At 43.0% G+C, this 22,779-nt stretch overlaps 1 protein-coding gene across 2 annotated transcripts in view; it reads right to left on the bottom strand.

Annotated features, from left to right (window-relative positions):
* The window catches only part of SPATA7 (spermatogenesis associated 7), a 191,367-nt gene extending 168,963 nt beyond the window's left edge, over positions 1 to 22,404 (bottom strand). The window contains exon 1 of one of the 2 annotated variants that reach the window (XM_029597738.1): positions 22,265 to 22,404. In XM_029597738.1, coding sequence (XP_029453598.1) covers positions 22,265 to 22,307 — 43 coding nt within the window. In that variant the 5' untranslated portion in view covers positions 22,308 to 22,404. The remainder of the gene's footprint in view (positions 1 to 22,264) is intronic. The other variant, XM_029597739.1, reaches the window with a different exon arrangement.
* Between the last annotated feature and the right edge of the window lie 375 nt (positions 22,405 to 22,779).

The raw sequence follows: 22,779 nt of genomic DNA, 5'->3' as shown, positions 1-22,779 counted from the left end.
TAATGTTAGCAAATGTTTGCTATCCTGACTGTTCCAATGAGCCTCTTTGCTATTTCTTCTATTTGCAATTTTTATTATTGTCCAAGGTAACAAACACTTAGTTGCCACAAAACATAATTTGGCTGACATTGTACTTTGACAACAAATTTAGTTTTACTTATTCCCAATAACCCTTCTCCCGCTTCCCTCCCCCTCTGCCAATAATAAAGAATATGTTTACAACAACAGGTTAATCGCTAGGTGTACGACAGTTAGTGTCCCATGGAATACCTTCATGTTTGTAGAAAAACCCTAAAACCTGAGATTAACTTGCATCATAAGCTATCAAGATAAAGCTGAATGTCTCCAAGCTAAGTAAGGGTCCAAGACTAAGGAAAATCTATCAAGCTTGAGGTGTTTGGAAGCCGTGATTTTGTTCATGATACATACTCTGTCCAGCCAGGAAACCACATCTTGACTCCACTTCGAAGCTATCTCCATTCGTGTAGCAATGCAAATTTGCTAAATTAGAATCCGGGTAGATGAATTTTCAGCCAGAGCCAGGAGATTCAATAATGATATTTCCTTTGACAGTCTGATTGGGTTCTTCAATATTTTGTATAATATGGTAGATATCTGCTGCCACAAGCTTTGTACATACGGACATTCCTACCACATATGAAGAAAGGATCCTAAGGAAGAGCAACCCCGCCAACATAAATCACTCAGTTGAGGGCAAATCTTATGGAGCTTTTCTGGAGTATAATGCCATCTAAATAATAGCTTATAGCTGTTTTCTATCAACAGCAAGGATATTGAGGATGTTTTGATTGATTGGAAAATATTAAGCCAATCCTCAGTTGACGGCGAAGTTTCTAAATCATGTTCCCAAGCTTTTATGTGGGCGGGTTTGTCCCTTTGCCTGGCATTCAGCAATACATATGATCTTAGAAATCAATCTCCTCATATGGTCAGCCTGTGAACAATAACCTTCAAAAAGGGATTTCTCAAGTGCCAGGGCTCATCTTGCTTGTATGTCCGCTATATAATGTTTAATCTGGAAGTAACATAAGAATTCTGAATGTGGGATTTGATATTTAGATTAAAGAATGCTGAAGGAGATCATCTTTCCATTTAAACATACATGTTCAAAGAGAAACAGTCCTCTATTCTTCCATGCTTTAAAGTATTGAGTAAGTATGCAAGGAGTGAACTGGAGCTTGTGAAAGAGAAAAGATGAGTGGAAATATGAAGTTAAGCCTACTAGCCGATGCTTCCAGTTAAACCAGAGCTTCAAAGTATGTCATGTGGTGGGAGCCGTTGTGAGACATGGGTGCCAAGAATGACGAGGTTGCCATAGAGTAGCCGGAAGAGGCATATCTTTCATCCAGAATTGCTTAATTTGGACCCAGTGTTTTACCGTTTTGGAATTATACCAATCTATCAGGCAGATACAGTAAAAATCGCAGGAGAGCGGGCGAGCGCCCGCTCTCCTGTGTGAGCAATTCAGAAAAAAAAATATTCAAATGAGGGCCCACGCTAAAAAGAGGCGCTAGGGACACTAGTGCGTCCCTAGCGCCTCTTTTTGGACAGGAGCGGCGGCTGTCAGCGAGTTTGACAGCCGACGCTCAATTTTGTCAGCGTCAGTTCTCAAACCCACTGACTGCCATGGGTTCGGAAACCGGACGCCGGCAAAATTGAGCGTCCGGTTTTCAGCCCGCGAGCCACGGACCGATTTTACATTATTTTTTTTTTTATTATTTTTAACTTTTGGGACCTCCGACTTAATATCGCCATGATATTAAGTCAGAGGGTGTACAGAAAAGCAGTTTTTACTGCTTTTCTGTACACTTTCCTGGTGCCGAGAGAAATTAATGCCTACCTTTGGGTAGGCGCTAATTTCTGAAAGTAAAATGTGCTGCTTGGCTGCACATTTTGCATGTTGCGGGCGCTATTAGTTTTGTGGGGGTTGGACGCGTGTTTTCAATGCGCTATTACCCCTTACTGAATGACAGGTTGTATTTGGGCCGCTATGTAATACCATGCTAGATTAGGTACTCCTAAACCCCCATTTAGTTTGGATTTATATAGAACAGATCGTGCTACTCTGGGCGATCTGTGTCTCCATATAAAATGAAGAAGTTTCTTTTGCCAGATTCTTAGCTTGGATTTGGGGAGTAATATTGGAAGGGTCTGAAACAAAGAAACCTTGGTAAAATATTAATTTTAATTTTAGAGATTCTCCCCAATCACTTTAGGAAGAGGCGTTCCCATTTTCTTGAATAAAGGGACATAATTTAATAAGTATAGAACATTTAAGTGTCTACCAATCTGGACGCCCAGGTATTTAATTTTATGTGACACCCATTTAAAAGGATGTTGTGATTTTAAGTGAGATTCTAGCTGTAAATTGCATGTGATATTTAAAAGCTCCGATTTATCCCAGTTAATTTTGAAGCTAGACCCTGCACTGAAAGAGGTTAGGTTGGATTCAATGGCTATCAATGAAGTGTGTGTCTTGGAAATAGTGAATAAGATGTCATCTGCAAACAAGGATAATTTGAAAGACTGATTGCCTAATTGAAATCCAGATGCAAGCGGGTCATTTCTAATGGTAATGGCAAGTGGTTCCAGAAACAGGGCGAATAAAAGGTACCCCTCTGCATTTCAAAAGCATCGGAGTAGCCTTCATTGATTTTAAGTCAGGCTTTGGGCTTATGATAAAAAGATCAAAGCCCATTTTGAAAGAAGACACCAAAGCCCATTTTATCTAGCTCAGAAAATAAGACTGGCCAGTGGACCATATCGAATGCCTTTTCAGCATCTATGGCGAGTAGTAGAGTGTCAATCTGGTCTCTGTGAGCTCCACAGATAATTTTAATACTTTTTTGCACATTGTCACTTGCTTTTCTGCCGGGAATGAATCCAGCTTGATCTTGATGAATAAGTTATGGGATGTAGTGAGTAAGATGGTCTGCTAATATTTTGGCTAATAATTTTATATCCAAATTTATTAGTGAGATGGATCTATAAGAACCAGGGAGTGCAGGATCCCGTCCTGGTTTAGCGATGATTGTTATACCGGCTAGATTGGAGTCCGGTAATAGGGAAAGGAAAATTAGTTTCTTACCTGATAATTTTCGTTCCTGTAGTACCAAGGATCAGTCCAGGACACCTGGGTTGTGACCCCGCACCAGTAGATGGAGACAGATTAAAACTTGTGGGCGGAGCTACATATGCTCCTGTGCCAGTCACAGCCCCTCAGTCATACGTAATGTCAAAGTAGACAAAAAATAGAACAACCAAACTAAATAACTAACCTTAACAGGGAGCCATTCAAGGACCCCCAACCGGAACAGAACCCCAAAACGAGGGAACGAAGCAATAACCGGAATAGTTAACAAAGAAATGAGCGGACTCTCCGTTTCTTCAGAACAGTACGGGCGGGATCCTGGACTGATCCTTGGTACTACAGGAACGAAAATTATCAGGTAAGAAACTAATTTTCCTTTCCCTGTACGTACCAGGATCAGTCCAGGACACCTGGGATGTACCAGAGCTAAATTACCGAGGGTGGGAAGCAGAGAGTCCCGCTCGGAGTACCCTCTCTCCAAAACCCCCAGAATTCGCAGCCTGAACATCCAACCGATAGTGTCTAATGAAGGTATGTAAGGACTTCCAGGTAGCTGCTCTACAAATCTCTTGAGGCGAAACCTGAGAAGATTCCGCCCAAGACGCAGCATGAGCTCTTGTCGAATGAGCCCTGAGACCGTTCGGGATAGGCTTCCCTCGTAACACGTACGCTGAGCCGATGGCCTCTTTAAGCCACCGTGCGATTGTCGTCCTGGAAGCCGGGCCTCCTTTCTTTGGGCCCGAGAATAGAACAAAGAGATGATCCGACACCCGGAAAGGGTTAGTGACTTCTAGATAACGGAGGAGAACCCTCCGCACATCCAACTTCCGCAATTCTTTCCATTGCGGGTCGGAATATTCAGCACCTGCGAAAGCAGGAAGCTCAATAGACTGGTTCAAATGAAACGGTGACACCACTTTTGGCAAAAAAGACGGAACCGTCCGCAGGGAAACTCCCGTATCTGAAATCCGCAGGAATGGCTCCCGACAAGACAAAGCCTGTAATTCCGAGACTCTCCGAGCCGAGGTAATCGCAACCAGGAAAACGGTCTTTAAAGTAAGATCCTTAAGAGTAGACCGTTTTAAGGGTTCGAACGGAGCCGTAGACAAAGAAGAAAGGACCCAATTAAGATTCCAGGAGGAACATGGATGATGTAGTGGTGGACGAAGATGTTTAGCCCCCCGAAGAAAACGAGAGACATTGGGATGCAGGGCCAGAGAGGAACCGCGAACCTTACCCCGCAAACAACCAATCGCCGCCACCTGTACACGAAGGGTACTACAAGAAAGCCCTTTGGCTAGACCGGCCTGAAGAAAAGCCAGAATATCAGAGACGGACGCGGAAATGGGATCTAGCCCTCGGCTGATACACCACTCCTCAAAAACTACCCAGACACGTACATAAGCCAAGGACGTAGACTGCTTTCTGGACCGCAGTAACGTGGCTACCACCGCATCTGAATAGCCTTTTTTCTTTAGACGTTGCCTCTCAAAAGCCATGCCGCGAGACAGAAGTGATCCGCATCCTCCAAACAAACGGGGCCCTGACGAAGGAGCCCCGGAAACCCCTGTAGCCGAAGGGGAGCATCCACCGACAGCTGAACGAGATCCGCAAACCAAGGGCGCCGTGGCCACTCCGGCGCTACCATGATCACGTTGGACGGGTGCAACTCTATGCGCCTTAAGATCTTGCCTATCATTGGCCACGGAGGGAATACGTACAACAACACGTTGGTTGGCCAAGGAAGAACCAGCGCATCGATGCCCTCGGCTCCTCGCTCCCGACGTCGACTGTAAAACCGAGGAGCCTTCGCGTTGTGCCACGTGGCCATCAGGTCCATGTGGGGCAGCCCCCACCGATCGCAAATGAGATGAAAGGCATCTTCCGTCAGCTCCCATTCTCCGGGGTCGAGGTGGTGTCGACTGAGAAAGTCCGCCTGAACATTGTCGACCCCGGCTATGTGAGACGCTGCTATGGAGTTGAGATGGCGCTCTGCCCAACTCATCAGGAGCTTTGCCTCTTCCGCCACAAGTGGACTTCTTGTCCCCTCTTGGCGATTGATGTATGATACTGTTGTTGCATTGTCTGACAACACACGGACCGCCTTCCCTTGGACCAACGGGAGGAAGGCTTGCAGAGCCAGGCGAACCGCTCTGGTTTCCAGACGGTTGATGGACCACTGCGACTGGACGGAGGACCATCGGCCCTGTACCGACTTGTCTAGACAGACCGCTCCCCAACCGGAGAGACTGGCATCCGTCGTCACCACTGTCCAGTCGGGGACCAACAGAGACACTCCGCAAGAGAGATGGCCCGGATCGAGCCACCAGTGAAGACTCTCCCGCGCCTGAGTCGTGAGTGGAAGTGGTAGGTGGAACTCTTCTGATACCGGCTTCCAACGGGAGAGCAACGCAAATTGTAATGGTCGCAGATGAGCAAAAGCCCAAGGAACCAACGCCAGTGTGGACGCCATAGATCCCAGAACCGTCAGATAATCGCGAACCAGCGGCAGCTGAAGACTTAATAATCGACGCACTTGACACTGAAGCTTGCGTGCACGATCCGTGGACAGAAAAACCTTGCCCTGCTTCGTGTCGAAAAGAGCTCCCAGGTATTCCAAGGACTGGGTAGGAACAAGCTGACTCTTGTTGAGATTGACAACCCAACCTAAGGTCTGCAACAACTGGAGGACTCTGGCTACCGCCTGACGGCAACAGGTTTCGGACTTGGCTCGAATCAGCCAATCGTCCAAGTAGGGGTGCACCAGGAAACCCTCTCGTCGAAGGTGAGCCGCCACCACTACCATCACTTTTGTAAATGTTCGCGGAGCCGTGGCGAGGCCGAAGGGAAGAGCCCGAAATTGGTAGTGTCTGCCCAAGATGCAAAATCTGAGAAATCTCTGGAAAGACGGATGAATTCCGACGTGGAGGTACGCCTCCGTGAGGTCTAAGGAGGCCATGAATTCGCCTGGACGAACCGAGGCAATCACTGACCGAATCGTTTCCATCTTGAAGTGTGGAATACGCAGACACTTGTTTACTCCTTTGAGGTCCAAAATCGGTCGGGCCGTGCCATCCTTCTTTGGCACGATGAAGTATATGGAATAACGACCCGTGCCTTGTTGATTGGGAGGAACGGGGACGATTGCTCCTAAATCTTCCAGGCGCCGGAGGGTGGTTAGCACTGCCGTCGTCTTTTTTGGGCACTTGCAGGGCGACATCAGGAACTTGTCTGCTGGAGTCCGTACAAAATCTAACGCGTAACCGTGTCTTATGATGTTGAGAACCCACTGATCGGAAGTTATTTTGGCCCATTCCTCGAAAAACAAGGTCAGCCTCGCCCCTACGTTTGGAACGGAGGCCAGCGGCTGCCGTAAGGAATGAACCCGCTGTATCTCATTGAGAGGCTTTGGGACCCGTGCCGGACGGGGTGCCTCCTTGTCTGCCGTAACGTTTCCCACGAAAGGACTGTGGCCACGAAGAGGCCCGGGAAGAAGTCGAGCGATAAGAAGGAGCCGAGGACCTCTGTGGACGAGATCTCTTGTTACCTCGAAACCGGGACCTGGACGGATAGGAGGATCGGGCTCTGGACCTGTCTTCTGGGAGTTTAAAAGCTCTGTTCTCTCCAAGAGAAAGCATGAGATCATCCAACTCTTTGCCGAATAACAACTTCCCCTTGAAGGGCAGGGCTCCAAGGTGAGCCTTGGAGGATCCATCCGCCGACCAATTGCGAAGCCAAAGTAAACGACGCGCCGAGACTGCAGAGACCATGGATCTTGCTGAAGTACGTAGTAGGTCATAGAGAGCATCCGCACTATAAGCAATGGCAGCCTCTAGGCGATCCGCCTGCGTGGCCTCTTCAGGAGAAAGACCTGCATTCGCCTGTATAACTTGGGCCCAGCGCAAACTAGCCCGCATGGCATAGTTGCTACAAATGGCAGCCCGGACCCCCAACGCTGAGACCTCGAAGATCTTTTTGAGCTGCACCTCAAGCTTCCTGTCCTGTATGTCTCTAAGGGCTGTGGCCCCAGTGACCGGAATCGTGGAACGTTTAGTTACTGCCGACACCGCTGAATCCACCTTTGGAAGCCGAAGAAGTTCCAGTGCGTCTTCTGGCAAAGGGTAGAGCTTATCCATTGCCTTAGATACCTTCAGACCTAGTTCAGGAGTATCCCACTCCCGAAACAAAATGTCAGACGCCGAGAAATGGAATGGGAAGGCTACCGCTGGACCAGTGAGTCCTAGCAGGACTGGATCCATAGTTGCTCCGGGGCGCGAGACTGTCGGTGGGGCTTCAACCCCTAACTCGCTGAGGATTGCCGGTATAAGCGGGGACAGCTCGTCCCTTCGGAAAAGACGTACCACCTTCGGGTCGTCCCCATCACCGGCTTGCGAAGGTTTGCCCGGCCCCGACTGGGCAGAATTGTCCCCCGTCGCACCATCGACCCCCGTCAGGGGCTCATCAGGCGGAACCACCTCATCTTGTGAGGTGGAGTCGGTATCTGTATCCTGCGGGACACCTCTTGGTGTCCGTTTTCTTGTCGCAGGGTCATCCCGGGATTTTTTCTTCTTTGGAGTGTCCCCTTTGGAGTGGCTATGCAGCTCCTTGCGTCTGCGGCCCTTGTATTTTAAAACTTTGCGCAGCAGGAGGGCAAAATCCGCCGAAAACGAGGACTCCGAATCTGAGGTGACCGAATCATCACCATCCTCATCCGGGGACTTAGCCCCCCCGGTGGAAGCCCCCCCTGAAGACCTTTGTTGAGGCGACAACGCGGGAGGCACGGCAGAATCCCCTGCAGGTTCCTGCCTGACTTCATGAACAGAAGCCAAGATGGCCGCCGCTCCCGCACTGAGCGGGAAGGGGTCAGCTGGCGTGACAGGAACGGCGGTAGTGCGCGACGGCGACCGCACCGACCGGGAACGGACCCCCCTGCTCTTTGTAGAAGGTCCCTCCCCGCCCGGAATGCAGGCGGAACAAATCCCCTCACGGGAGAGCCGCGCGCGCGCCGAGCCGCAAGCGCGGCAAACTGTACCCCGAGGCATCCTCACAGTCGCGCGGGAACGCGAAGGAAAATTAAAAATAAAATTTAAAGCGCCGAAAAAAAAAATAAAATACACTTTTTTTTTTTTTTTTTTTAAATCAAACCTGCCGCTGTCCAGGGTCCTGGGGCTCCTGCTCCTGTTGGGGGTGAGTGAACCGGGCTCCCCGGTGTCACCCCAACGCTGCTGCTTTGGCAGTTCGGGTCCTCGACCCTCAGCAGCGGCCTCAACCAGGGGGGGGATGGTCCTCTCAGAACCTTCCCACCCCCCTGGGAGGCAGGACGGACAGCTTCTTTTAAACTAATTCTAACCAAAATTAGAATAAAAAAATTTACCTTAGAAACAAACTGAGCTTAAAATTACTAAAAGAACTAAAATAACCCTGACTAAACTAAATATCAGTCCTCAGGGCACCCAGAGGCTGTGACTACACCTGCACCACCTACTGGAGACAGAGTAAGACTGAGGGGCTGTGACTGGCACAGGAGCATATGTAGCTCCGCCCACAAGTTTTAATCTGTCTCCATCTACTGGTGCGGGGTCACAACCCAGGTGTCCTGGACTGATCCTGGTACGTACAGGGAACCACCATTGCGTAAAAAGTTAAATACTCTCTGTAGATACGATACCAGAATTGGGGCAAACTGTTTATAAAATTTGCTGTCAGGCCATCAGGTCCAGGGGATTTACCTAACTTAAGGTTCTTGATAGCCATCAAAATTTCAGGAGTAGAAATCTGTCTACATTTCCTCTGTCAAAGGAACTATAGCTACTTTGTTCAGATATGTAATTTCTTCTTTAGAGATGGGAGAATTTGAGCTACATAGATTCTGGAAAAACTTAAGAAACTGTTTCCTAATATCCGTATTGGTAGTGAGTATCTGGCCTGCCTTGTTTTTAACCTTTAGTATATGATTTTGAGAGGTAATCTTTCTCAATTTGTTTGCTAGCATCTTTCCTTTTTCCCCTCCTTCAAAATATTTTTGTTTGGCCAATTCCATTTAGTAAGCTATACATTCAGCTTCTAAACGACGTAGGTCCTCTCGGGCTCTGGTAAGCTGTGCTAAAACAGGCAGGTGTCTATATCATCCACTCGATGGACCTATTTGAAGAGTGTCGCCTAGTGAGGGATTGAATTTCGTGGTGTAGCGTAGTGCTAGCTTTCTTTTCCTGTCTTTTTAGGAAAGAGGAATGGGAGATGAACACTCCCCAGATGAAGGCTTTAAAACAGTCCCAAATTATGAGTGGGGATGTCACTGAGCTCTCATTATTAAGAAAGAACTCTTGGATGGTAGAGGTAGTAGCCTCAACGTAGGTCAAGTCCTGCAAGAGCGAATCATTGAGGCGCCAGAATCTTCTCCCTTTATCATACTGGTCAAAGTACATTTCTAAGGATATTGGGGCATGGTCGGACGAGGAAATAATTCCCACCTCTACCTTTGTGGTTTTGTGAGTCAGGGATTTATCTATTAACATGTAATCTATTCTTGAGTAAGAGTCGTGTGCCGCTGAGTAATAAGTACAGGAGCGTGATTTTGGATACTGGAAACACCATATATCTACTAACTGGAAATCGTCCATGAGAGATCTTAGAGATGCTACATGAGATTTGTCCAGATAAGAGATGCCTTTAGATGTATCAAGACTGCTAGATAGGACTACATTAAAATCGCCGCCCAGGATTAAAGGTCCAGATCTATGTGTGAAGAGTATTTGGTGTAGCTTTTGAAAAAAAGTAGCCTGGTCTTTATTAGGGACATAAACGTTTACTAATGTATAGGCTAGACCGTTAATCAATACCTGTAGAAGCAGGTATCTTCTTAGTGGGTCTGATATACAAAGGGTACATTCACAAATAAAATCTTTGGATAACAATATACACATCCCGGTATATTTAGCAGATAAACTACGAGGCGTTAAGAATTGATAGGGAAATCTAGCAGAGTAGAGTAGATGTTCATAACGACAGGACAGATGGGTTTCCTGAATGAATATATCAACTTTATTTAGAACTAGCTCACAGTATAACAGTTTCCTTTATTGCGGTGACTTAAGCCCCTTAGCGTTAATGGAGAGTAAGCGGAATGGTGTCATTTAATCGGATAAAAGTGCACAGCAAGTGATTTATAGCTACCGCATTCCTCATCTACTAAATACAGAGCTATTGCCCCGTGTGCCAGTTTTATGAGATAAAGTAAACCATGGTGTGGCCGGAGAGAAAGCTGTAAAAGAAAAAGAATTAAGAATGTCCATAGGAGAATCACACACATTAGCGGATACAAGTTCTGCTCTGGTTAAAAGAGAAAAAACAGTAGTGGCAGCATTCACCCATCCCTGAATTAACATCCTCCCCCCCCCCCCCCCCCGGTCTGAAACTGGCCAACATTAACCTCCACACGGACCGTTACCACGGCCTGCCATGGAGGAGTTGCTGTCATCAGCAGAATGGCGTCCCGAAATCACCCAAAGAAAGTTATAAGTCATATAACTATATATTTAACTACAAAATGATTTAGTAAATAGATCGAATGCCGTACATAATTGGAGATCATAAACCACGCATAAATATGCCCTTTGTTTAGTAGGGTACCTATAGGTACCTAATGAAGTTACAGGGTCCAGGGGCTAGATATCCTTGGCTGGATAATGAGCCTCCTGAGTGTCTGCGTAGCCTGCTGTTGCACTTCCTGATCCTCTGCCTCGCTGGTAGTGCAGTTCTTGAATTATTTATTTATTTATTTATTTTGGATTCTTATATACCGATATTCTTGTATGATATACAAATCATGTCAGTTTACAATACAACAGAATTAGCAGGTTTAGCTGCCTTGGTTGATGCTCGGGTGCTTGTGAAGCTCCTACATGTTAAGACTGGTGATGCCTCTTCTGGAGCTTGCAGTTGTGTGTGATTCCATCCATTGAGAAAGAAATCCAAAATGGGTGCAACCACCTGTAACAGAAGTTATCTTTCCTTAAGAAGGCGGCAACCTCCCTAAAGTCTTGCTGGTTTTGGAGGATGGCCTGGGAAAGATCTGCAAAGATGGAGAAATCCTGGTCCTCCCAATACCAGACAGTTTGTTTTCTTGCTGCTTGCACCACTAGTTCTTTCAAGCTGTAGTCGTGGAAGCATACCACGATGTCTCTGCTTCGATTGGGTATAGGAGCGCGTAAAGCCCGATGGGCTCTATCTAGCTTTATATCAAGTGGATCAGGTGCTTCTTCTGTTTGGCGATGTCAGGAGAAACCGACAAAATTGGGTAATTAATGCTCTGCAGTCCTCATTCCCCACAGGTTCTTTAAATCCTCAAAAGAGTAAATTGCTTCTTCGGGCTCTGTTTTCTAAGTCATAAAGCTTAGCTTTCAAGATCCTGTTGTCAGCTTGGATGTCAGTGCAAGCTATTTGGGGTTTTTAGTAGTTTTGATCTGGCAGTCCAGGCGGGTGTTTATATCATCCACTCGATGGCCTAGGGACGCCATTTCCTCCCACATCTCATCCATGTGCTCAAGCATTTCTTGGCAATATGTTTTTATATCTTTTCTCAAGCTTGCAAACCATTCTCTGACTCCGATCTAGTAGGCATATCCGAGGAAATATGCACTTTAGAATCTAAATTGGATATTTCCTCCTCGAGTTGTTTCATGGAGCCGCCATCTTGGGTATTGCATATTTCACTGTTGGGAGCTTCGGCTTCAGTTTCTCCTTCCTTGCAGTATGAAAATTGACGAAAGTCGATATTTTTGCACTTAGAAGACATGGCACCGTTTCCAGATCTTAAGTTCAGCTAGTATATATAAGGGCAAATGCTGGATCAGCTTCGATGGAGGTAGATAAATGTTTCAGGAGGGTCGCTCTTAGATTAGGCTGCCATCCCCACCGATGATGTCACTCCCTCCCCTCTTTGTTACTTCTCTTACAGGGTCATTCATCAAAATGCGTTATGGCGTTAAATGCCTGCGATAACGCCATAACGCACGCGATAGTTATGGTAGCGCAAGGCGCGAATGCAAATTTTTCAAAGGGGTGGGTTTGGGGAGGGGTTTAGGTGGGATTAATGAAAATGAGGGACATTATTGCACTGTGCAATAGCATAACACAAGCTATCGCACGCTTTTAATACCAGAAATAACTACACCTTTTTTCCTGGTATTAAGCTGTGCGAATTGTCAAAAACGGCTGTAACGCAATTCACGATAAAGATTGCAAATTGCATTTCGGGCATTTTTGGGCCTGTGGAGAAGGAGAGAGAGAAGGGAGGGGGAGAGAAATGGAGAGGAGTGGAGAGAGAGAGCCTCTGGGGTGGCACACAGTAATCATCTATTTATACTGCTATAGGAGGGCCAGCTATTAACTCAAGGTGAGGTTTTGCTGATGGTGTAGGGTTTTCGGGCCAATTTTACATGCAGAGTGAGACATACGAACAGCACAGTAATCCTCAGTGAAGATTCGACATCATTTGGAGTGAACAAAGTCACACAAAGATGAGATTTCTTCAATGTTCTCTCACCCTAGCTTGATAGAACCCTGGTAGAGAGTCTCACTCTGCATGTAAAACTAGCCCTAAAACCCTACACCACCACCAAAACTTCACCTCGAGTTAATAGCTGGCCCTCCTATACTGCTATAAATAGTTAAGTACTATGAAGGTCTTATAAAGAATCTTTCTCTCTCCCTCCCCCCAAGTGTAAATGCCTGTCTGGGCACTTAGCATGTAGGGAATTACAAGTATTGCGGGGTGCGAAAACTTTACCGCATGTTGCGGTAAACTACCTATGCGAAGCGGTAAGATAATGCATGATGCAATAATTCTAAAATGATCATAACCACGCCCCTTTTTCTGATTGCGGGTGTTATCCATGCAAAATTATAGCATTTTGATGAATCTAGGGGTCTATGATGTTATTTCATGAAGTCATACATGTAAGGAATTCAAATTAACTTCATTACAGAATAACTGGTGAGCTGAACCAGGTGGAGCTCAACATCTGTGCAATTAGCACCATCTGACAAAAGAAGTCTGCACTAAACATATGAAGAAAAAATAATTTTATAGGCATATGCAGTTACCAAAATCACCAATGTTTCAATTTTAAAACAAATCAGGATTCAACGATTTTTTAACTAAAATGCTGAATTTGGTAACTGTTCTCCTGTTAAATTAAATTATTGTTTTTATAAGTGTGTTACTGATTTCTTATTATAGCAGGAAATGTTATCCATGTGCAAGTGAGAATGTTACAGAAAAATCTTATTTGAGACCTATAAACTGAACAGATGAGCCCTGAAGCACCCTTCCCATGGTGGTGCCAGTTTCCATCAAGCTGCCTGTCAAAATATTCTGAAAATCACAGACAGTATTCAAACCAGTCCCGTTTGCTTTAATGCTGCATTGGGAATACCCAAAGAATGTTTACAAAAATGCAAAAACAGTTACACAAAATAAGGTCATAACGTAGATTTATTAACGTTACCATATATTAAATCACAGTGTTTACAGATGATTTGATTATTTCTTTTGTGCTCTGTTCAGGACTTTTAAAAATCTTTTTCCATTTTTTCTTGGAAACATTACATTAAAGGGCTTACAAAATTTGCCCATTAAATATTTGACTAGCAAATGAGATGTGTATCGGAACTGAAATCTGAACCGATTCTGGTTCCGATTCACATCTATAGAGATGTGTATCGGAACTGAAATCCGAACCGATTCTGGTTCCGATTCACATCTCTACTAGCAATGACCTTCTTTTGCAGTAGATTCTTTGGTACCCATTCTAAAGAAAAGCACATGCTCCTGTTCCTTTTGTTTTGGGGAGTGACATCTCTGTTTCCAATGCACAGACCTAGTAAAAATATTCTCCATCTCAGCTGATGAACCAGTGACAGTGCAGAAGAAAATCAACTGAGACAGCAATAAAAAAAAAAAAAGTGTGCTCTACATGATGAAAAGATTCCTTTTGTTTTTCTTTGTGCTAGTGGCTCATAGTAAGCAATATCTGATGGGAACTTTAGAATAATTAATGAAATTAACCACATCTAATCGCTACCTCTGTGCATCATTTAATTTTATTTTTCTGGTTACCACACGTGGGCTTCAAGACTGACATTTTCTCTACGTAAATAACTGAAAGTGTGCAGGCTCCTAAACCTTTTAAAATAAATGTCCCACTGACAATTTTGTCGTCTCCTTGCTAAGTTTTCTCGAGAGTTTTTGGGAACCTCTGCTCTTCGCCTATCACGCGGTCTCCACAGACCTGTGCTGATATGGTTACCTTTTGTTTTGACTTGTTTCCATGCACTGCCATTACCACAGTGTCGTTTTATTTTGACTCTGCAACATCATCTCCATAGACACATGCATCCTGAGAGGATCGATTGCCAAGTACAAATCACATGAGCGACGTATAACCTTAAGAAATAATGCCATAAAACTAAATTCTTCTGTACTCTAACATGCTTTGCAAAACCTCTTTTGGAATGTGATGAAATAGGAAAATAAGACTACAGCCAAAACTGTACCACATTAAATTCATTAACAAGTGCCACTAACTACAGTTTTAAGTGATAGGAAATTATCCTTCACAGAAACATAGACAATGATATGAGCATGACATATCTAGTCTGCCCAGTCCTGATGTAATTCTGCAGGGGCCCTCAAATCTCAGGCTTTTACCCTCATATGTTTGCAGCTAAGACTCCGCTACGATTATCCTGGACCACCTTAAATTACTGTTTCGACCTCCACCAACTTAACTGGCAGGTTGTTCCCTGTATTCCCTACTACACAAGGAGTACTGACTGCAGAGGTTTATCTGCTGGTGGTAATTTGGACTTGCTGGGAAAGAACACCTAAAATAAAAAATATATATTTTTAAATGATTAAACTATTACTGGCTGTGTTTATTGTGTGTTAGTTTTTAAGGGAAGTAATAGTTTTTCCACTGTTAGGAATTGTGTGAGTTTAAAAATAAGAATTTGGGTTATTTTGTGAGCTTGTAGTAGTACTTGCTTGCCACTGTTAAGAATTGTGACAGTTCAAAGCTAGTACGATTTGAGCTAATTTTGAGTTTATATGTTAGTATTTGTTTGAAATTGTTAAGAACTGTGTGCGTTTAGAAACAGGACTTTGAGTTATTTGTGAGCTCCTAGAAGTTAGTATTTGATTGTAAGTATTAAAATTGTGAGTTTGCAAAGGTTACTTACTTGATCTGAAAAGATGAGAATATGGATTCCTGGGCAACTAGTCGGTAGTTTGATTCCCAAGGGACAGAATGATGTATCTTTGAAGATTACTAACAAAACAGGGATGTTAGGGCATCCTTAGAGGGCTTGCAATAAATGCTAAAACAGCCCATGGGCCTTTAAGGAAAGAGCAAACAGAGCAGAAAGATTGCAAATGACCTGTCAACTGATAAGCATACTTTGAAATGTCTGTACACAAATTCTAGAAGTCTAAAAAATAAGATGGAAGAGTTAGAGTGTGTAGCATTGAATGAAGAGGTAGATTTCATTGGCATCTCAGAGACATGGTGGAAGGAAGCTAACCAATGAGACACTGTAATACCAGGGTACAAATTGCATCGCAATGACAGAATGAAGGGGAGGCGCTATATGTTACAGAGGACAGAGTCAAACGGGATAAAAATTCTGCAGAAAACAAAATGCACTGTTGAATCTTTATGGATATTTCATGTGAGAAGGGGAATAGAATAACAGTGGAGGTGCACTACCATCCACTTGGCCAGAAAGAACAGATGATGAAATGCTAACAGAAATTAGGGAAGCTAACAAAAATAGAAATAAAGTAATAGTGGGTGATTTCAATTACCCTGGAATTTATTTAATAAGGATTGATATCCCATGCCCTCCAAGATTTGGGGCGGGTTATGATAAAAACATACATAACCATCAGGAGAAAAAAAAGTTAACATAATACATCAAATGGCAAACACTAAAGAACTAAACAGAAAAGCTACAACACCAAAGATTATAGCCTAATTTCAAGTCAAAATGCCAGTTGAAGAAAGCTCTAAGAATTTTTTTTTTTAATTTTCTTGGTAGATGGGTAATGAGGACATGCTACGGAGGAAAAGCTTCTAGGTGAAATAAATGACTGTCATGAAGCAGCTGATACAAAAACAGACAAGGAGGGTGCGATTTTAGAGCAAATCCTTAGTGGAACACATGATTTGGTAAAAGAGGTAATGGTGGTGGGGTATCTTGGAAACAGTAATCATAACAATCAAATTTGACTTGATAACTGGAGGGAGGATGCTAAGGAAATCTACTGTGATAGCATTTATCTTTCAAAAGGGAGATTAGGATAAAATGAAAAAAATGGTTAGGAAAAAACTGAAAGGAGCAGCTGCAAAGGTCAAGTTTACATCAGGCATGGATGTTGTTTAAAAATACCACCTTGGAAGCCCAGTCCATATGTATTTCATGCATTAAAAAAGTTGGAAGGAAGACCAAATGCCTGCCTGCATGGTTAACAGGTGAGATGGGAGGCTATTCTAGAGAAAAGAACAGCCTTCAAAAAACAGAAAAGGGATCTGAACGAAGAAAACAGGAAACAGCATAAGCAATGGCAAGTAAGATGCAAAGCACTGATAAGGAAGCAAAGACAGAATTTGAATAGAAGTTTGCTGTGGAAGCAAAAACATGTAATAAAAACTTTTTCAGGTACATTTGAAGCGAAAAGCTTGCGAGAGAGTAAAAAGGCGTTAGGGCAGGACAAGGCCATAGTGGACAGACCAAATGAATTCTTTGCTTCAATCTTTACTGAGGAAGATGTAAAGCAGATACCCATGCCATAAGTGATATTTAAAGGTGATGATTCAGAGGAACAAACAAATCTCAACGAATCTGGAAGATGTACTACGGCAAACTGACAAACTAAAGAGTAGCAAATCACTGGACATCACGATATACATCCCAGAGTGCTGAAAGAACTGAAAAATTAAATTGTAGACCTACTGTTGATAATCTGTAAACTATCATTAAATTCAGCTACAGTACCTGAAGACAATTTTAATGGAACAAAGTCAACATGAATTTAGCCAAAGGAAGTCTTGCCTCACCAATTTGCTACATTTTTTTGAAGGTGTAATTAAACGTAGATAAAGGTGAGCCAGTTGATATAGTGTATCTGGATTTGCAGAAAGTGTTTGACTAAGTACCTCATGACAGACACTTGAGGAAATTAAAAAGTCATGGGATAGGAGGCAAGGTTCTGTTGTGGACTAAGAATTGGTTAAAATATAGAAATCAAAGAATAGGTCTAAATGGTCAATTTTCTCAATAGAGAAAAGTGAATGGTGGCATGTCCCTGGGATTTGTACTAGGACCATTGCTTTTTAATATATTGATAAATAACCTAGAGATGGGAACAACAAATAAGGTGATGGGATTTGCTGATACAAAATTATTCTAATTAGATAAACCACAAGAGAATTGTGAGAAATTGCAGGAGAACCTTGCAAGACTAGGAAACTGAGAATCCAAATGACAGATTGTATCTATTTAGCCATAAGAACATAAGAAATTGCCATGCTGGGTCAGACCAAGGCTCCATCAAGCCCAGCATCCTGTTTCCAACAGAGACCAAACCAGGGCACAAGAACCTGGCAAGTACCCAAACACTAAGAAGATCCCATGCTACTGATGCCAGTAATAGCAGAGGCCATTCCCTAAGTCAACTTGATTAATAGCCGATAATGGACTTCTCCTCCAAGAACTTATCCAAATCTTTTTTGAAACCAATTACACTAACTGCACTAACCACATCCTCTGGCAACAAATTCCAGAGCTTAATTATGCGTTGAGTGAAAAATAATTTTCTCCGTTAAGTCTTAAATGTGCTACTTGCTAACTTCATGGAGTGCCCCCTATTCCTTCTATTATCCGAAAGTGTAAATAACCGATTCACATCTACTAGTTCAAGACCTCTCATGATCTTAAAGACCTCTATCATATCCCCTCTCAGCCGTCTCTTCTCCAAGCTGAACAGCCCTAACCTCTTCAGCCTTTCCTCATAGGGGAGTTGTTCCATCCCCTTTATCATTTTGGTTGCCCTTCTCTGTACCTTCTCTGTACCTTCTCTATATCTTTTTTGAGATGCGGCAACCAGAATTGTACACAGTATTCAAGGTGCAGTCTCACCATGGAGCGATACAGAGGTAATCATTCACTTCTTAATAATTCCTAACATTCTGTTTGCTTTCTTGACTGCTGCAGCACACTGAGCCAACAATTTCAAAGTATTATCCACTATGATGCCATTTTATATACCATCGTTCCAAATGAAGATCACAAAGGTTTACATCATGACATAAATATAATTGGTAGACATAGATAACATTTAATGTGGACAAGTGCAAAGTGATGCATGTCGGAAAGAGCAACCCAAATTAAAGATACACAATGCAAGGTTCCACATTATGTGTCACCACCCAGGAAAAGGATTTAGGTGTCACTGTGGATAACATGTTGAAATCCTCTGCTCAGTGTGCGGCAGCCAAGAAATCAAATAGAATGCTAGGAATTATTAGGAAAGGAATGGAAAAAAACAGAGAATATTATAATGCCTCTATATCGCACCTTGAGTACTGTGTGCAGTTCTGGTCTCCACATCTTAAAAAAGACAGCAAAATTAGAAAAGGTACACAGAAGGGCAACCAAAATGAGATAAGGGATAAAAATTCCCCGATGAGGAAAGGCTAAAGAAGTTAAGGCTCTTCAGTTTGGAGAAGAGATGATAGAGGTCTATAAAATAACAATGCGAATCAGTTGTTTCAAAAAACACAAGGAATAGGGGACAATCAATGAAATTACTAGGATGCCATTTAAGACAAATAGCCGAAATTATTTTTTTATTGAACGCATAACTAAACTCAGAAATATTACTAACTTACTTACTAACTCAGAAATATTATTCTTAGAATATAAGTCCTTTAATAAACCATTGGAACTGTTCACAACAATGAGAAGATTAATAACACCCTCACAGTATATACAGGATTTTCCAACATGTGACGAATTAGCATGTTACTTTAAGAAGAAAACTGAGAATATTGGAGTGCAGGAGGTAATGTTAAGTTGATAGGTAGTGGTAATATGAAAGAACAGGAGTGGAAAAGGGACACTTTTGAACTAGTAGAAGGTTGCAAGAGGTAATATCAATGATTAAGATAACAAGGTGTGATTTAGATCCTTGTCCATTTGGGATAATAAAAGCACTATTGACATCTGCTGATATGATTCTAATTAACATTATTAATCAATCTTTTAATTCTGGACAGGTAAAAGAATTTTTAAAGCAAGTGACAGTACGACCAACTCCCAAAAGTAAGACTAAAGATTGTTTAGATATAACAAACTATGGCCCAGTGTCTAATTTTTGTACCACTAGTAAGATTATGGAAAAATGGGTCTTGATACAATTAGAAGATTTTTTGGTTGAAAACAAGATATTACACAAAGAACAATTCGGTTTTCAGAAGCAATTTGGAACAGAGACCTTGTTAGTCTCTTTAATGGATATTTACAAAGAATTAGATAGACGTTATACTGGAATTCTTATACAGTTAGATATTAAATCAGCTTTTGATGTGTTCCTCATGGTGGGTTGCTTAATAAAGAGATGGGAGTGGGTCGGTTGGTATATAAATGGTTTCAGTCATATCTTACTGGGAGTGTTCAAAGAGTTAGCAATAATGGAGATATTCCAGAATGGTATCTGATTAATAGAGGTGTCCCTCAGGGATCATGTCTATCAGCTGCAATTTTCAACATTTACATTAGCTCATTAGCAAATGTATTACAGTCATTAGGTACTTTGTTTAAAATCTATGCAGATGATGTCCAAATTTTTATTTCAAGTAGACAAAGGGGTGGAGTACCTATCGCTGACCTTAGATCAGTACTGAAGGAGGTAGATACTTGGATGGAACTACATGAGATGATATTAAATCATGAGAAAACAGTTGTTACTTGGTTAGGAAGATCAGCTCCTTTAGCATTGACTTATAAGGAAATGTTGTTTGGATATCCCTTGAAAATTCATAATGAGGTTCGAGATTTGGGGACTATTTAGATTTAGAACTTTTGTTTAAACCTCAAATAGCTAAGGTGGCCAAGGTAGCATTTTTAAAACTGAAGATGATATGTCCATTAAAAAGTATACTGAGGAAGATTTTAGGATTGTGATGCAAGCAGTAGTTTTAAAACAATTGGATTATTGTAATCTGCTTTATTTGGGATTACCGAAAAAGCTTATAACAATTTTAGAACTAGTGCAAAATGCTGCTATACGGGTTATATTTGGTTTACCATATGGTTCAATTTTGACACCATATCGTCAGAAATTACATTGGCTACCGATAAGGGAATATATTTGTTTTAAAGCTTTGACTACGGCATATAAAACCATGTATTGGGAGAATTACTGTTTAACAGATAGATTACAGTGATATAACCCGAAACACATTTTGCATTCTGTTGGGCAAAAATTAATGGTTCTTCCCCTGCTGGCATCTTATCGATTAAAATTTACAATTGGCTGATCTTTTTCCCTGGCAATTCCAAAATTGTGAAACTCATTGCCAGTGGAAGTATTCCAAGAATCAGATTATCTAAAATTTCGAAAACAGGTGAAGGCTTTTTTCTTTAAACAAGTATATGAGAAGTAGATGATAGTCTAATGAGAACTTTAAAGTGCAGAGTTTTTAAATTTATTTTATATGTTGTGTTAGTTGTATTAATGGTTTTAATATGTTTATTTTTATGTATTATGTGATGAATTTATGAATGTAAAAACTGTAATCCACCTTGGATTTGGAATTGGGGGAATATAAAATGGAATAAATAAATAAAATAAATAAATAAACACTGGAATTTGTTGCTAGAGGATGTGGTGAAAGTTGTTAGTGTAGCTGGGTTTTAAAAAGGTGGACAAGTTCCTGAAAAAGACCAGCCCATAAACCATTAAGGTGGATTTAGGGTAATCCTCTGCTTATCTGTGGAATAAGCAGCATGGAATTTTTCGACCTTTGGGATCTTGCCAGGTACTTGTGATTTGGATTGGCCACTGCTGGAAACAGGATGCTAGGCTTGATGGACCCTTGGTCTGACCCAGTATGGCAATTTCTTATGTTCTTATTAAGATAGAGTTGCAGAAATACTTATTCTTGAGATAAGTAGTTTGGATTCTATCTACCTCTTGGGATCATGCCAGGCACTTGTGACCTGGCTTGGTCACTTTTGGAGACTGGACTTGAAGGACCTTTGATCTGACCCAGTATGGGAAATCTTATGTATTTATGTTTCTATGAAGAAATGTTTCCTTACCTTAATTCTGCTTCTGCCCACTTTTAGTCTCCTTGCTCTAGAACTATCTTTTCCCCTGGAAAATGCTTGCCTGTTGTGCATCTATATTTTTGTGATACATAATCCTTGCTCCAAATGCATTAACATTATTACTTTGTCTGGCTTTGTGTACGCACCAAAGGCCCTCTAAGTGGTATTAAATTGTTTCATTTTTATTTCTCAAACAAAATTAATCAGTGAGCAAGACCCGCTGAGCTGAAAGAACCAATCTTTATCGAATGGCACAATTTGTTTCCTAAAATATTCACGTTCTTGTGCATTATTCCAACCCATTAATTTGCAATTGTTCTCTACATCCCTACCATCGATATTTTAAGTGACAGCAAGTTTGCATATGAAACAGACATTGGTCACTCCTGCTCTGCATTCCCACAGAAATGGGCTAGCAGGAAAGGGAAATCAAATTAAGTTAAATTAAATTAAATGACTTCCCCTCCCCACGAGAATTCAAGGAGGCAGCTTTGCAGGCGATCAGGATAGAAGAAGCATGCTATTTCTTATTGTGAAAGTTTGGGGTGGGGTTTTTTTTAATATTTATAAAAATACCTATATATAGATATTTGGGGGGGGGGTATTTATTTTTGTTGCTGCCAACTACCCAATGACTATTCAGAGTTAAATCGGAGATTATCAGGCATATGACTAAAGCAGCAAAATGGATGCAAAAACCCTAAGATGCCTCTCAGGCGTCGCACCACTCTCCTCCTCCTCCTCCTTGCGGCCCCCTACCTCTGCTCCTCCGCCCGTCCATTGCATCCTCCGGCAGCCTCATCTTCCCGTCCACCCCGCCCCCCCCCGGTCTCCCGATGCTCCGCGCGCTCGAACACGCCCCTCAGCGCCCGGCGCGCGGCCGCACCCGCTCCCCGCAGGTCGCCATGCCGGTTGCTACCCGGCCAGGCGGCGTCACTGACAGCTGGCCCCCTCGACGTCATACGCAGGCCCGACGTGACCCCCGGGGGTACGCCGTTGCCTAGTGAACCGCTCTGCCGTCTCCAGGGCCGGGGAACGAGGCGGTGGGTGGGCGGGAATCGCGGGAGGCAGAGAGAGAGAGAGGGGTGACGATGCGGAGGGCGGCGTGTGATGGGCACGGTTCTGTGCTGATGCCCTCCCAGGGGTACTTGGGGACAACGAATCTGCCCTTCGCTTGAATCCTGCGCGGCGACTTTCCCACCACGCGCGAGGAAAGAAACTGTTAGTTGAGATCAATCCTGTAGATTCCAGCAAAATGCATTACATCAACATGT

This window comes from Rhinatrema bivittatum, chromosome 4 (assembly GCF_901001135.1).
Source record: "Rhinatrema bivittatum chromosome 4, aRhiBiv1.1, whole genome shotgun sequence".
NCBI classification, from domain to species: domain Eukaryota; kingdom Metazoa; phylum Chordata; class Amphibia; order Gymnophiona; family Rhinatrematidae; genus Rhinatrema; species Rhinatrema bivittatum.
The sequence above is the reverse complement of the archived record's forward strand: the minus strand, read 5'-3'. Positions and strand labels throughout refer to the sequence as shown.